Source organism: Anarhichas minor, unplaced genomic scaffold, assembly GCF_050575085.1.
Source record: "Anarhichas minor isolate MPS153535 unplaced genomic scaffold, ASM5057508v1 ptg000026l, whole genome shotgun sequence".
In the NCBI taxonomy this organism is placed as follows: Eukaryota; Metazoa; Chordata; class Actinopteri; order Perciformes; family Anarhichadidae; genus Anarhichas; species Anarhichas minor.
The window spans coordinates 15,372,050-15,388,929 of NW_027466472.1; the positions used below are offsets into that span (position 1 = coordinate 15,372,050).

Consider the following 16,880-nt stretch of genomic DNA (forward strand, 5'->3'; position numbering starts at 1 on the left):
GATCTTTAGTCGACTTTTATCCCTACGGTGAAGACCGCTGCTGATACAGCTACAGACGCCCACAGTGTAATGGCACAATGGCCGTGTGCTACAGTAGCTGTTTTATTTCTTCTTCTTCTGAGCACTTGCCAGTTATCAAACTGGAAACTATTCTTGCGTGGGATTTGAAACAATTCCTCTGTCAGTCAGAGAGAAGCCCTGTTTGATGTTTATTAATTGAGGATAAGCAGTGGAGAAAGCAGGAACAAGTTTGTCACTTAACTTAATATGAGTTTTCTTTTTGGCAAGCCACAAAGGCAGCAGAAAATGTCAGAATTAGTCGCAGTCTTCATGCTCGCTTTCTGCATCAAAACTGGAGAACTTGCAGAATTAAATCTGCAAGCAAAACTGGAGAATTAAACGTAGCGAGGAAAACAAAAGACCTCACATTGTAATTAGAAACATTTTGATATTTATCGCTTATTAATTTCGGCAACGTTGCTTTTTCCCGTTTTCAGTTATTTTTCCGTATCCAAATAAGGACAAACTTCAAAGGGAAGCGACAGTTAGGCACATGACACTCATCCTACTCCGTTACAGATCTGTTAATTAGTGTACAAAATGAGCTCGCTTCCAGAGCCAACTCCCTCTCAGAGACATGAGTGAAATACTTCTATGTGTTTGCCTTGGCACAGCACTCGTGTTGAACTGCCCAGTGAACCAAATCCTTATCAGACACAAACAACCCGCCCACGCTCAGCTCTGCAGCTAGCCTTGAGTGATGTCAGGTCCACTGAGTGTATGTTTTATGAGGTGATCCAAGCAGTGCGTGACTGGCTCGTTGGCTGGGGACAGAAGGCTGGTATCTTTGAAGTCCACTCCTGACAACGACACCGCTATTGACTTTGAGTCCAGTGACTCACGGTGGAGCAAAAGGCCAACGCACGGGACCCGGAAAGAAGAGTATCACTACAGTGTATCATCAGTGGCTTTTTACAGGAAGTGAGACAGACTGTAGCTGGCAACTGTGCTCTCGGTAAATTACAGACTTGTACTCCTCTTTCTTTCATCAGTTTCTGTTTTTTTACAACTGTGAGTGCATGTGTCCTGTCAGCGAGGGTATAGAGACTGAATGGGGTTAAATGTGTACAGGAGGGAGTGATGATCTAGGTGTCTCAGGCTTCTGTGCCAAGATTTCACCTGAACAGCTGCACCTGTACACATACACTCGAGGGCCACGTCAGCTCTTTGTATCTCCTGTCATTCTATCTGTCTCTGTCTGCTTTGCAATGTGCCATTATTTTTTCTGCTCCTCTCGATGTCTACCTTTCAGCCTACCTGCGCACTTAGCTGTCACTCAGTTTTAATTGTTTAGCTCAGTATCTGTTTGTCTTCGTGCAGACCCCTGCCTTGACACGAGACACTGTCTTCCCCTGTCATGGCTGTGGGAGCTGTCTTCTGGGGCACCCAAGGGTAGAGTGATTTTATCCTCAATGTGTAACGTGCGTTGTGTGCAGCCTCATAGAGCTATTTAATGCCCCCTGGCAGCCAGGCCAGGTGAGAGCTGGCAGTGTGACTTATCAGTAGTTTGTCAGTCAGACTGACATCAGTGCCTCCACAGCTCCTTTGCATTAAGTGCAGCCTGTCACATCAGTGCTGCACACACACACACACACACACACACACACACACACACACACACACACACACACACACACACACACACACACACACACACACACACACACACACACACACACACACACACACACACACAGTTTTAAGAAACCTTTCTCTCTTAAAATAAAGCAGTTCCTTGAGAATATTCTTGTAGATGTACATACCTCCCACGAGGAACATCAATGTCGTCTTTCCTCCAGCGTACGTTTGGCTGAGGGTCTCCTTGTACTTGGCAGCGGAACTCCACCGTCTCCTCCTCCAGGACAACCTGATTGATGGGCCTCCGGAGGAAGGTTGGTCGCTCTGCAGGATGGGCACAGAGGATAGAAATAGATAACTGTTTAATGTAATACCGTGGGTTTATGTCAGTGTGTGAATATAAAGTGCATGCATTTGTCAACTCACTTTGTTTTCACTCGTAAAAATCAGTTTACATCAGGCATTCTGATCATTACCTTTGTGATCATCTGTGATCTCTTCTACAATCATTATATGGACAATATGAACTATACAGTAACTGAGAATATACAGGGACATATATGAAAGTCACATCATTGAGGAGAAACAAAAGTTTCCGGAGAACTGGAGGAGTAAAGCTCACCAAACACTGTGACTTGTGCCGTCTCGCTGTCCCTCTCTCCCACCATGTTGGTACCCACACAGATGTACATGGCAGCATCGCTCTTTCTTGTGTTGGAGATCATTAGCTTTCCTCCTCGAATCTATTGGAAAAAAAAGTAAATACAGACATATAAAACATTTAGGTTTTTTTTCCACTGTCTTCAAATGTACTCCCATTAGTCTCTCCCCTATGCACTGAAGCAACAAAGGAATGATCCTTTACTTGCCTCCAACACACCAAAACACTGTCAAATGTGTTCAATGGCAGACCATTCCACAACCAAGAGCTTTTTTTTTTTTTACCTTAAGTGCCCAGGGACTAAGAGTAAAATAACAAATTGAGTCCAGGTATTAAAACAGATGGTAAAAGTACTCACGGTGATCCTGTCATCCTTGTCGTCAATTCGCACTTTGTCTTTCTTCCAGTAGATGGTGGGTTCAGGATGGCCTCTGGGAGGAACACACTCAAGGATGGCTGGCTCGCCTGCTGCCACCACCACGTCTGTCGGGTTCTGTCTGAAGTCATCTCGCAGCACTGAGGAGAAAAAAAATAAATAAAAAATGGTTCAGGAGGAGTGCGGTTATGTAGCATGACACTGAATTTAAATGCTGAAATGTTAAAGTCCACCATTTTTAAACTGTCTTCATATGTATTAAGTTGTGTGCACAACACAGCGTGAATGTATGCTGCTTTCATTGTGGTCATTTAAATGGGATGTGCAGCTTCATCTGACAAGGCAAGCACAAGTGAAAGCTAATTGGAGCTAATGGAGGTCCCTGTGGAGGTAGCAGAACAAACAGAAACAGAATGCCCTGAAGCCTGGTGTCACTCACATGTGAGAGCTCACAGGGGTGCAACACTCACTGCTTCACTTTGCTAGCCTGTACACACACACACACACACACACACACAAATCAGATACGTGCTAATGCACAAAAACAAAAAGACAGAGGGTGGTCCGATGAACAACTGTGGCCTTGTATCCAACACCCCCCTCAGGTAGACCTTTTCATCACAGAGATAGCCTCTCACTGAGCATGGTGTTCAGCAAAACACACAACACCAGCTCTTTATCAAACAAGGAGAGCTGCTGTCACACACAAACACACTAAACTACCAGGATACAACTTCCATACCAATGAGAAAACAACATAATACCTAATGTAGTAAAGAGGGACAAACTGGGGTCGCTCTGGCTCTCTACTGCTGTGTGTACTCAAACAGATCTCTCTCCATTTGATCTACAATAAATCTAATCTGTGGAGTAGCACTTTAGGAATTTCAGCTTCAGCAGCGTCCACCCATGCGCCAGCGAGGGACACATGATTCCTCTGAAGGATAAAAGGACTGAGCGTATTGGGGGGGGGGGGGGGTGTTTGAAGATTCTTGAGGAGGGCTAAATTAAGGGCAGCGCCACAGGTCCTTATGTAAATTCCACGTAGCACTGGGGACAATGGTGGGGAGGGCCAGGATTATAAGAGCGGTTAACTGGTCCCTGCGCTCCAGGCTTCTCTCATCCTTTCATTCAATCGCCTTACCCTCTCTACAGAAAGCCGCACAGCCATTGTCTTCTTATTTATTTATTTAGACCAAGGGGAAGCAGGGCGGAGGAAGAGAGGATGCTTTCAACCCAATTATCCAGGGGATGCACTGGGGTACAGAGTGGGACTTTTGTGTGACATGAATTCAAATGAAACCTTTACACAGGGGTAATAGGGGAGAATACAGAAGAGGCAGAGGTTTTCTCTCTCTAATGCAGGGCTGTTCTATAAGAGCTACGGTAATTAGCCAGATCCAGCGTGGCGGACCTGGGCATAACCGGCACCACCAGTGGGCTCTGTATTTGCATTAAAAACAGGAGTCCTGCAGTTTAAAATCATCGTCAGGTTTGGACCATACACAGCCTGTTGTTTCCAAGATGGAGTTGGATTTAATTGCTCCTTTCCATTCACTGCTGATAGCACCCATGGGATTTTGTCAGAATCAATTTTCTTTGAAACGGAACAGTGACAAAAGAAAAACACGTTAGGTGCATCATTAAGGCGCGTGTGCCATGCAGTCTAATCTGATACTGCACGGTACGTCACAGTAAATGCATCCCTACCCGGCAATCTAAATAAATACACGAAATGTGCAAACAGAAAAAAAAGGGAGCTAGCCACACGATTCAGCAAATAAAATACAATACACACACACACACACACACACACACACACACACACACACACACACGTTGGGATTAAACACTGGGTTGCAAAAAGCTACAAGCAAGCAAACAGATGACACACCACTGGTGAAGGGATTATGCCCTGTGTGTTGGTTCGGGGCTTGCTAATACCAAGACAACACTCGTAAATGAAGTAAATGATGGGAGGGGCCAACCCAAATACACTTTAGTACACTATCTAATCCTAACACAAGGTCATCAAGGGCAACCTCCTACGGTTAAAGTAAACACACACACACACACACACATTAAATATTCATTCCTCCTTGCTTCATTACAGTATGAGTATGTATCTCTAGTTGCCTGCAGGCACCTCCGTGGGCTGAACTACCCTTTGTCCGGGATCATAAGGCAAGTGAATGCTTTTATATTAGAATCACAACATGGCTGTTTTCTCTGTTAATCTATGTGCGGTACATCTGATATGTGTGTATCATTAAGTGGGTCTGGCATATTTGCTGTCAGAAAGTGAACTCCGGCTCCAACTCTGAGGCCCTGTAGGCATTCAGCCCCGAATCATCCGACAGACGTAAGGTAATTGCCTTTCTATCCCCCTGAAACACTCAGCTCTTCTTCCACTGAAAACATCTCACCTCCCATGGAGTTTCAGCGGGCCCCAAACTCTGCCGTCTTGCTTACTTGCTTATTAATATGTATATATTTCTACATTTACACCCCTCTGTTGGCAATTGCTACATCTGTCAATCCGGCTGCGGGCTAAAAATAACCCATATCTGAATAATATTAATCTGCCTTTGCCTTTACTTTATTTATTTATTTATTTATTTCCCAAATATCAGAGGAGTGGGCTGAATGAATGAAGGAGCATCAGGCAGGGGGCAAAGCATGGTGAATTTGCAGCTCTGTCAGCTGGCACTGTTTCAACACCTTGAACTTATGGGGAAGGGAGTCAGCTTGCAATGTGCAACCGTGAAACAGCCAAGGGGTTGAGAGTGGAGGTCTTTGCCAAAATAGAAACACAAAGGGAGACACCCACAGTTACTTTGTAAACCAGGTTGTCCTACATTGGCAGGGGGGCCGATGCCAGCAACCATTAGGGAGGTCCGCCTATGTGCGTGTGCGTGTGTTTTCTGACCTAAGATAGGCTCTACATACAAAAAAAACTCCAACCGATGCAGATACATGACAGCACAAACACCCGGCATCATAGCACAGAGGTGGCAGGGAAAGGACAGGTGAGGAGAGATATTTTGTACAGTGCACCCTTTTCTCCCACCCAAGATATTACTCACTGGAGGGTGACACCGCTTGTCTGCAAGATTAGTGGGGAGCCTTGACTGAAGCGTCCAGCCTGCATACTGAGATAAGTGCTGACAAATGCATTCACCTACAGGAGCGTACCTAGCTTTGGTTGACAAAGATTGCGCTCACGCCACAACACCACAGACGTGAATGTCAAAACAGAGGACATCAATCACTTTGATAGACATTCACTGCACAAAAAACGTATACAGAAACCCGACAAACTGTGAAATGTTTCTTAAAAGCTGCAGGGCTTGGTATCTTTTTGTAATACTGCAAATGCGGATGTTTGTGTATGTTTGCGTGGTTGTTATTACATTTCCCTCCCTATTTACTGCCGTGAAAGACCCTCCGTGCTTTCACAGATATACTCCTGGGTCAGGGGCTAAGAAACACAGAGAGAGATTACAACAACTAGAAGCCCGGGGCCATACCCCGGCACCCAGGCCCACCACCTTCTACCCACACTCTGATTAGAAAATAAACCATGCACACACACACACACACACACACAACCTCGGAGAGCTGTAGAGAGGTTGCTCCGAGCTATAATATAATTTCGTTCGAGTGCTTTTTTTGTGCTTCATCCGGCAGAGTGCTATTACAATACCGCCATTTTCAATTCCACCCTTAGAGAAAAGAGACAATATATATGTCACTTGACAAAACATACCAAATCCACTCTATGTGCTGTCATTGGTGTTTTGTATTACTGTTGACGCTGAAGGCAGGAGAAGGATAATGCCACACTATATATTACTAAACTGTGAAAGGAGATGTGCCCCATTTGTCTGGATGCGAGCTTCTCCGGGTCTGAATCGCTCATTTGCCCTCCCACCGGCCAGCGCTAACCTTTGCCCCCCCATCCAGATGCAGAAATTAGCCCCTCAGCAGGCAGGCAAGCAGCAGTTTCACACATATCCCCTATATTCCTCCACTGAGGGGTTGCAGGTCAGACCAGAGAAACAGCTGCACAAATATGGCTGGCTGGCGGTGCCCAAGGCTGCACCTCCTCTGAGAACTGAGACTCTCATAATTAGCACAACTCATCACCATCTCTCTCTGTCTGTCTTATTCTCTCATAACACCATCAGAGGTCATTCTCTGTCTTTCTTTTTCTTCCATCTTCTCAGTTCATTTTTCCCCCCCCGATCCCACAGCGTTGTCCAACGCGTTGCTTCCTGCCCCCTCCGCTCGCTTTCACGTGCTTGTCAGGGCTTTCTCTGCACAGACTGCAGATGAGGTTTTTGCAGATGAAGCCATATACATGCACACCTAATCATTCCCCACAGACCATGGCCAAGCCCGATATGATCTCCACCACCATTCTCCCTATCTGCAAATCCTGAGCCAAGGGATTGTAAATAACACTGTCACTTTCACAGATAAGATGCAGGAAATATGGAAAAAGAGTGAAGGTAAAGAGAATCATATGGTCGGCGGCGATACCATAGTGGGGGGAAATCGCAGGTGGCGATACCGTATGAAATGTGCATCTTTAATAGAGCCCTGGATGGAAGAAAAGAGACAGAGCGTGTGTGCTCTGGCGAGAACGCTGAGAGAAAAGAGGCGAGGCATAACACAACGCAACAGGGGATGAGAAGAGGGTGCCTGATCAAGGTCAGACTGGAGAGGTGGTGAGGAGTACAAAGGTGCTGAATAAAGGGGGCTGACTGTAAATGAATGGAGTGCATTCCATCAAACGCATACCACATATTGTGCCTTCACCTCTGATTGAGGAGCCACGCCTTTACAAACATCCTTATTTAAGCAGCAGCCCCGTTCAAAGCTCATTTTTTTTCAAGCAGCACCTCTAATTTGGCCTAACAAGCCCCTGGGCAGCACAATAATGACAGTGAGACCACAGTGGGCGATTCTTCTGGCCGATCCAGGAAAAATGTGAGGTGTCGCTCCTTATGAACCTCTTAATGAACCTCTTTCCTTCAACAATACCAACACACACATACATACACATTCTCTCTCACACACGCACACACACACACACAATTCAATTTAGCCTAATCCATGCTTTATGGTAATGTATAGCTCATTAAAATGTTAGTTAAAAACTCATTAAAATTCACTTGAAGAAGTAATGGCTTCATTACAGTAATATGCTGAAAAGCAAAGAAAAAGACAAGGACAAGGAGAAGAAAGAGAGCAGAGAGCGACAGCTTTCTAATCACTTAATTGTCTCCAAAATGGAATACATTTGCATAATAAATAACGATGTGCTGTATCCTCCATTCTATCTCCCCCCCCCCCCCCCCCCTTCTCATAGCACTGTAATTAACCGCAACAATTAAAGATGCATTTTGCCCCAAAAATGATTTTGGTGGCCACTCCAGTTTTCATTCTGTTGTCTTGTTTATGGTCATGAATGTGTTTGCGGGGCTTGGCAGAGGCAGACAGTGCGACGGAACTGGAGCTGGCTGATACTGACGAACAATGTGCCCATGGGTCTTTGTGCCTGCTCTGATAAGGCATGATGTTGTGCTGATGCTTGTGCTCGGTCCAGAATGGACACTTTACAGCCGGAAGGGGGAGTAAGACGTGAAGGGAGGAGAAGAAGGGGGGGGGGGGGGGGGGGGGGGGTAGATGAGAGTGGGATTGATTTCCTGCCAATTCCAGCACAGAGACAGCACAGACAGGGGGTAGTGAGGCATCATGATGGAGCAGGTGGGTCTGCTTCCTGCATCGGGTAAAGGAGGAGTGGGGAGGAAGTAAAGTGAGAAGAAGAAGAAGAGGAGAGGAAGAAGTGCACTCAGGCAGACAAGCAAATGTCTCCTGTTAATGTCTTCTCTCTTAGTCTCCTATTGCATCAGTGCCATCTAAACATGACGGATAATATGGTATGCGAGCTGCTGGGGTTTTGTGAGTAGGAGTGTAATAGTGGCTGAGTAGGCATATTGAGAGTTGAATAGTGAACCATATTTTGGGACATCTGAACATACAGACAGCAGCTGGAAAAGCTGCTGACTCTACGTTTTGTAGGATGTAGGATCTTGTGGATTGTCTATCTGTGGACGGATTTTGTCACAGCAATAGGGTCGCAAATAAGAAAGATACAGCAACGAAAATGTACAGGTGTGTACTTGAGATCAAAATGATATCCCCATACAGTATGTATTATGTCCAGGGGAACCCACAGGTCTTGGAAAATTAAAGACATGCAAGTCTTCATTTTGTACCTTCTGTACAAATGAATACAAAATACCAACCTTCCATCTGTCATCTTAATCACCTCCTACACCACCTCAAATAATGTCTCAATATGTCATTATGGGGGCAACCTCTGGCCAACCCGGTAGAGTGTCGATTCCGACTCACAGTCCTTTGCTGCGGGTCATCCCCTCTCTCTCGTCACCCTTTTCTGTCATTCTCCAGCTGCACTAATAAAGCCAATGAAAAGCCCTAAAAAATCATCAAAAAAATAAATAAAAAATCTCATTATTTTCCATCCTCACCAGCTCTCCCTCTCACCTCCAGCGTTACAGTGAGCATGTATAACCCCCCCGACAGTTCCCTCATGTAACTGTCCAAGTGTAACAGATGTCAAAAGTCCAGCTGTGACACACTGTCGCACTAGAGGAGTTGCTCTGAAAATAGCTAATTACCTGGATCTGAAATAAAATTAGAAAAATACTGTTTGTTTGACTATGTGTGTCTTCAGCATATTGGTGTGAGCTGTGGCCTAATGACATTGAGGTAGCAACCTTCCACAGGGAAAGATAATCCCCAGGATGCTGCTGAACTGTGTCCAGGCTGGGAGAGCAGGGCTGGAATCTCTCAGAGACTGCACAGAGCACACACACACACACACACACACACACACACAAGCGCGCACACACAGACAGAAGCTAAGTCGTCAATCTGGTGTGGCACACTTACACCGGCATCTCTGGTGAAAATGAAACCCCTGCAGTCAAGTTCTGCAGTCCACTGTGCGAATCTTCATATAATCTTTAATAGCTTCCCCCTCTTTTTCTTTATGCAAGCCTATTTGCTGCAGCTCCTTCTGTGTGTCTTTTTTATTGTTTTGGTCTATAATTGGATTGGCAGTAACGGTGAGCTGAGAGCCGTTAAGATCTTGTAAAAGGTGTCACTCTGCTGTGGCGGCCCTGTTTTAATTAAGCTCTCGGCTGGAGTTGAGCAGCTTTCATCTAGCTCGGTGTGATGAGCCCCAAGTGCGAGTGCGCTCCACAGCGTAGTGCAGGACAGACAGGAAGAGGAAAGTGTTCACAGCAGCTGTACTTAGCCCAGTTTCTGGACGCAGCCTCCCTCCCTAGACACCAATATACACGCCTGGACCAAGAAGATACTGGGAGACGACATCAGATTTCAGTGCGTTTGTGAGCCATTACGTGTGCCATTACTGTGTCTCCTTGTGCTCATTGTGACAGAGCCCCACCCATCAGCGGTGTGCAGTCATGTGTGGATTGGTGCAGATGCAGAGCCAGCCCCACAACATGGCAGCAGAAAATGGTAAATGGACTGTACTTGTCCTGTCTTTGTACTTGTAAAGCGCTTTTCTAGTCTTCCGACCACTCAAAGCGCTTTAACGCTACATGTCATCATTCGCCCATTTACACCCATTCATACGCTGATGGCAGCGGCTTCCATGCAAGGTGCCACCTGCCCATCGGGACTATCTAATCATTCATACCCATTCATTTTCCACAGGTTAGGTGTCGTACCCAAGGACACATCGACATGGACTAGCAGAGCCGGGGATCGAACCGCCGATCCTCCTCTGATTGAAGGACGACCCCGCTCTACCACTGAGCCACAGTCGTTATGCCCTTTCAAATGGGCATAAACAAGACTCTAAATGGACACAACGCTGCTGTAAATTCAAAACTAATCCTACTTTACAGCTTCCTGTGTGCATTGAATCTGAATGTCAGGCTGATGCTGTAGGCAGTGCTGTACGTGGCATAATGATTAGAGAGCTGTTCATCACAGTCCTTGCCTGTTCCCCCCTCCTCAATCCTCCTAATGGCCTCCTCAGATCACCTTTCCTTCAATCAATACCGCCTGAAAGGAAGAATCCCACACCTAAGGACACTTTGTTCGCCACTGTAGATCACAGGCGACACCTTTTCCATATCGGGAATCATCCGCTGGTTCTGGATCAGAACCTTACAGAAGACTTTGAAACCAATGCTGATATCCATCAAATGTAAAGGTCTGGCCATTTCCTAGGTGGGTGGTTCGGGCGGGGGTTGATACAGTGAAGATTTGTGAGCAGAGGAAGGCTGAGGTCTGTCAGTGTGACGAACAGAAACCAGGCAGCAGATGAGGCGGGGTGTTAAATCACATGCAGCCCAGATGCAGAGACATTCAAAGAGATTTATTGATCACTTTATTGATCTCCACTCTTGAGGAGGAGCAAAAATTTTACTGGTTACGGAGATGACCTTTACAACAGCCTCAAACATGGCTCGGGATTCTTTTCCTCCCCGTCTCCATCACCCAGTGTGTATACGTGTGAGCTGTTTATGATTGAGGAGGACGAAGCAATTCACCATTTAGTCAGAGTGTGCGTCTGAAAAATCCCCCTCTGAACAACCAGCACCACTATCACCCTGAAGATGTGCCATATACTTTACGTGTGTCTGCTGGAGCTTGATTGAATGCTGCACATAACATCTAAATACTTGGAATACCTTGTAGCAGTGCTGCTGCCTGCTCAGCAAATCACTGCTACATTAGGCTCACCTCAGTAGCACACGCTCAGACACACACAAATGACAATTTCAGGTTTTCTGTGCTGCAGAGTATGCCCGTTTGCATAGAAAGCAGTTGCCCCAGCACACGGCAGAGCAACGCACCAACAGCACAATCAGCACAAACTGATCAATCTATGCTGCACTGAAACATGAGGAGTCCATGGCTCGGATGAAAAAAATGAAATCCTAGGAGACAACAAACATGGATGCACAGATAGAAGATTTACCGTATAGCTGTTTGTGCGTTGGCATGCCATGCGGAACACTTGAGTATGTGTGCAGAAGTGCTCTGACATTAAACTATCTAAGCAGAGCGTTTAAATGCTTCGTCGAAGCTATACATGCTCTGGCGCCATTCCGTGCGCATGACAGTCCGGTTGCTTATTTCACAATCCAATTCGTGTTAACTGCATTACAGAGGAGTAATTGGGTTAGTTCCATCTGTAATCAGCTTACCGCCTCGGTGCAGCTGGATATACCTGAACACCAGGCTTATGTAACCTGCGTGCTAATGAGGAGAATTTCATTCATTTCAGGCCATGGAGTAAAAAACCCAGGATACTCGCTCAGGTAATCTGGGCTGCTGGAACCGTCAGTCTGTATGTAACAACCCCGGTGTGTGTGTGTGCGTGTGTGTGTGTGTGTGTGTGTGCGCATGTGTCTGTGAGTCAATCCGTGCTCATATTATCATGCAAATGGAAACAATCTGAAACACACCACTGGCTGCCATGCTCAGGATCTGTGCAGAGTGCTGTGTCTAAACCATTACTGCTCTGCCCCTCACCCCCCCCCGCTTTTTTTTTTTTACTTTTCCATTTCTTTCCTCCTGGTTCATCCCATTCCCCCCTTAAATCGTATAAGGCATCACATCACATATGCAGATTGTATTGTTTTCATACTGTGTTGCTACTACAAACCTGTCCAATACATCTCTGTAGGCTGAGGTTAATCATTTAGGCAAAGGAACAAAGTTAATGAGGCAACTTCTAATCCGAGGCTATTTGGAGTTCTGTCAACAGTATTGACTGCACTGCAGATGGGATAAGATATCGTTGGAGGGCACCGATGACCTACATAGCAAGGACAAGACAGTGGCTCAACAGCAGCACAGCACAGTGATCCCACAGCTCTCCAGGGCACAGATTCTGCAGCAAAGACCCATCGCTAAAAAGACACTGTGTGTGTGTGTGTGCAAGCATTTCCACTTCCACCCACGCAGTGTCCTTTATCTTTACAGTCCCCATCTTTTATATCACCCAGTAGAAGAATCCAGTGTGCGACCAGCTTTATACTGCTATTACCACTAGCTGCTGTGCAACACCCAATCAATACTGATTTCACCTGGCAATTAGCTAATAATTCAAAGAGCCAGAACTACTGAGGATAGACAGCAGGGGGGGGGGGGGGGGTGGGGGGTATAGCTGTGGTCTGACACATGTCTGCTGTGAATGATGCTCATGTGAGAAGATAAAACCAAGTGCGTTTCAACCACACAGAACATTAAGGGCATTACGGGGCATTTGCTGATAACAGGCTTTATTACTCTACCATGATTAGGATGCAGACAAACGTGATGTAGATCCGAAGTGGTCATTGGGAATCTATAATTGAGGAAAGCTTTATTTTTAAGAATTCCCAATATTAGTATTAATTACGAAGTACTTATTCCATTTCCAATAAGACATTTGGTACAAATTACAAATAAAATAGAGACACTGTAACTGATTAAATTGATTCCAAGTATTCAACATATATGGACATTTAAGTTTACAATAATAAATGAACAATTAACTAATATAGACTTGGATTCATAGTCGTGATTTCCCTGTAATTACATATTTCTTCCTAAGAAATTACAGACACATCAGATAGATCATCACCAGAATGTCTTATTTACTTCATTTTAAAACACACAATACATAGTTTGAATCAGAAACTATGTCTACTACTCCTGAGGATAATACCTTTCACAGTAAACGTAGCCTTTGAACCGTCCTGAAATCAGTTCAATTCTGAAGACAACTCCATCTAACGCTTGGATCAAAGGTGACTATCTTGCCATTTAAGACACAAGGCCCTTTTTTTCTCTTTGATTAATTCCAGGTCCTTGAAAGGTCACTGTGATACACTGACATTTGAAATCGTCATGTCTAACCCCAGAAAGCGGGGTGGTTGGGGAGCCATTAGGAGGGACTGCAGTTGGGGTGGACATTTAGTGCGGCTGCATACACCACTTGAGCTGTTTTTCTTGCCTCTGCTGGAATCCCCGATTGCACACAGTCAATGCACTCCCCGATCATTGGGGGTGGTTGACACACATATCTATGATACAGGCACATGCATACAGACCCTAACTCCCCCCCCCCCCCCCCCACACACACACACTGATGCTATAAACCCTATGTATGTCTGAACACAGAAACAACCAGACGCACTGTCCCCTGGGTAATGAGAGCGCATTGTGAGACTGTGGTTGCTGTAAAACCCAATTAGCGTGTGTGGTTTTATCAGTTCTCTCAGTTAGAGCCACACGTACAGATAACAGCTTCCACAAGATTGGGTTTTGCATGCCTGGTGATCTGCCCCCTGCTGGACGCAGACAGCCAAACAGGTAGATGTTGAGAATTACATATGAGGGTGTTCTCCATAGGAGGCTTCATCAAGATAAATGAGTGTAAAATCTCTGCGTGTCTGTTTCGGCAAAAAAGGCTAATTCATTACACTATACATGAAAACAGAGGCAAAGCCTTCCCTAATCATCGACAACCCACTACACACCAGGAACCACATGTTGTACGCGTGTGTATTTCAACATACATGCATTTAGATCTCTGGTGATGCAAGAAAACCGCCTCCCTCCGTCTCCATCGCGAGTAATTAAACAAAGATTATGTCTTGTTTCCGCTTTCTGCTCGGCACGTCTCAGAGCTGGATTGCTTGCTTTGAAATGACTGTAGCAGAAGAATGAAGCGGCGGCTGACATGGCGACACAACACCAGCCTTATGCCTGTTTTCAAACACCGCCATCTCCCACAGCCACATTAAAAGAGCAGAACAGAGCTGTGGCAGTCGCAGCCGCTGCGCTGTGCAAGCCTTTGCTCCACCGCAGCCGTCAAAAGAGCTACTTCTGCATTGGTGTGCCGCATCACTCTGGGCTCTTTGATGGCACAGATCACTGTCAAGATGCTGAGGATCTCACCAAACATACTGTAAGGCTGGAAAATATTGTAAAATAAACATGTAGGATTCTGCATCGTGTGGGAGTGCACATAGAGAAGGCTTGTCCTGGACGAATGTGTGACCCTGATTTAGACAATTTGATTAGTATAGACTAGCTAATTATTTTCAAACGGCATTAGCATTATTGAATATCAAATGTCATTTTAGTGACTTTTCTCCCAATATTATTGACTTCACTGACGGCGGAGATGGCCCTGCCCAATAGGAGTCAGGAGCTAAGTAGCAATCCAGCCAAGAGACAGAGGAAGAGACAAAGAGGGGCAAACAGAGAAACAGAGTGAAGTGTGTTTTCACCATCTTTCATTATTCAGCCTCAAGCCATGAATAACTGAATAACTGAATCCATGATAGCAGGGATGGAGGGGCTGTATTTTCAGAAAGCATGTCTGAATGTGGGGGAAGCATAACAAGCCACAGGAAAGGATCCTCCTCCACCAAAAGAGGTCTTTAAATGAAGAGCTAGGAGCTCCACTCATGCATGACTGCCTCCTCTACGTCCATTTCAGCATGGACCCGTGCGCCCCGACCCTTTTAACTGGATGCGCTCGGGAATAAATAAACAATGATGCTTAAAATGTCTACTATTTCTAAGAAGTGAATTGGATTTTGGTCAACGGGAGAACCATTGTTATTATAGCTGCTATTAAGAGCAGAAAGGTGACAAGTGAGCATTCTGCCGAAGACAGGGACCCCTGAACTCACCATGCCTCGGTGACAACCAGCACTTAGCATTCTCCACGGGGGTTGAGATCTCACCAGGTAATTGTTGCATGTTTTACATCAACACGACCCTGCAGCACTGTGCTACCGACGAAACAAGCAAGGCCTGCGTGTTTGCTTTGTCACATTATCGCGCAGCCCAGCTAAAAACCTATCATTAACACAGATAATCCATGGCCACTCTTCAATAGAGCACTCGCATGATTGAAGTCGGTAAACTCACTTGTGAAAAAAAAAAAAAAAAAAAAGCAGTTTAAAATTGCCTTTTCCAATTCATCTGCTGATTACCATAATCACTTCATGGCTGACAATACTTTGTAAATGTGTGTGCTATTAATTCCAGCAATTATGGGAGCTAAATGCAAATGGTCTGCGAGTGTGTGGACGGACCCATCGATAGAGCTGATAGAGCACAAACAAACCCAATCTTACGCTCGCCACTGTCGAGTGACCCTCCCGCTTCGCTTCATCATTATCCTCTGTGAGTTTTGGCCAAGCAATTGAGAAGGAAAACTTTGCTTGCGTTTCTACTCTACATGCCGAAAATGAGTCCCAGACCAATTTATAGAGGTCGTTTTACTGTGATGCAATGGCTGCTCTACTCTACACCACTCCAGCATCCGCCTCTGGACAGTGCCTCAAGCTGTAGATCACTCTCCTGTGAGCCCTCACTGCACTGTCAGACCAGCAAATTCCGCCTTTATTAATAGCAGCCACTCATGTCTGACTTAAATGAACGTACAGGCTATCAATTAGCTTGGGGAAGGCCAGGCCTAGTGTACTCAAGGGGAATGGAGAGAGGCATCCTGAATGGACTCTGGACAGTGGAGACAGATGACACTGCATCATTACGCCTTTCTTATTTTATTTTCTGCTTTATTTTCCACTCATTATCGAAAATATTCACCTGTTTCTCTTTCTCTTGACCTTAATTTTGACAGAATGCATTCCTCAGCCTTACTTTGAATCCCTCAAAGCAGAGATGCAGGCACATGGTTACCACATACAAAAGCAGTGTGCAGGACACAATGTCCACACACTGCATGGCTCCTCTAATTTGCACAAGTGTTTGTTGTCCCACACCATTATGGAAGATGTCAAGAGTGGCATGAATATTTCGTTTGGGTTCCACAGCCCAATCATGCATCCATACACAATGAAGAACCCTCTAACCTCATGATACCATGACAGATTATTTTCTACATAACCCCTTGCAGTTTTCTTTTGATTATCCATGCATCCATCCATCTTTCCATCTCCCCCTTTTCCTTGATGGGTTAATTTCTCTCCCATTGCCTGTTGTGCGAGTGACCCTGACGACCCAGGAGAATCTCCTAACAGGCTCCCGTTGCCCATCAGAATTGATCGGTCCACAGCACCCTGTCAGACGCGATCAATACATCATTCCTTCAGTAAC

The 16,880-nt window shown here is 45.5% G+C and overlaps 1 protein-coding gene across 1 annotated transcript in view; it reads right to left on the bottom strand.

Moving 5' to 3' along the window:
* The window catches only part of robo2 (roundabout, axon guidance receptor, homolog 2 (Drosophila)), a 141,166-nt gene that overhangs the window by 50,704 nt on the left and 73,582 nt on the right, over nucleotides 1-16,880 (bottom strand). Inside the window, exons 3-5 of the mRNA XM_076100680.1 lie at nucleotides 2,658-2,815; nucleotides 2,261-2,381; nucleotides 1,824-1,962 (exon numbers count right to left, since the gene is read on the bottom strand). Coding sequence (XP_075956795.1) covers nucleotides 1,824-1,962; nucleotides 2,261-2,381; nucleotides 2,658-2,815 — 418 coding nt within the window. The remainder of the gene's footprint in view (nucleotides 1-1,823; nucleotides 1,963-2,260; nucleotides 2,382-2,657; nucleotides 2,816-16,880) is intronic.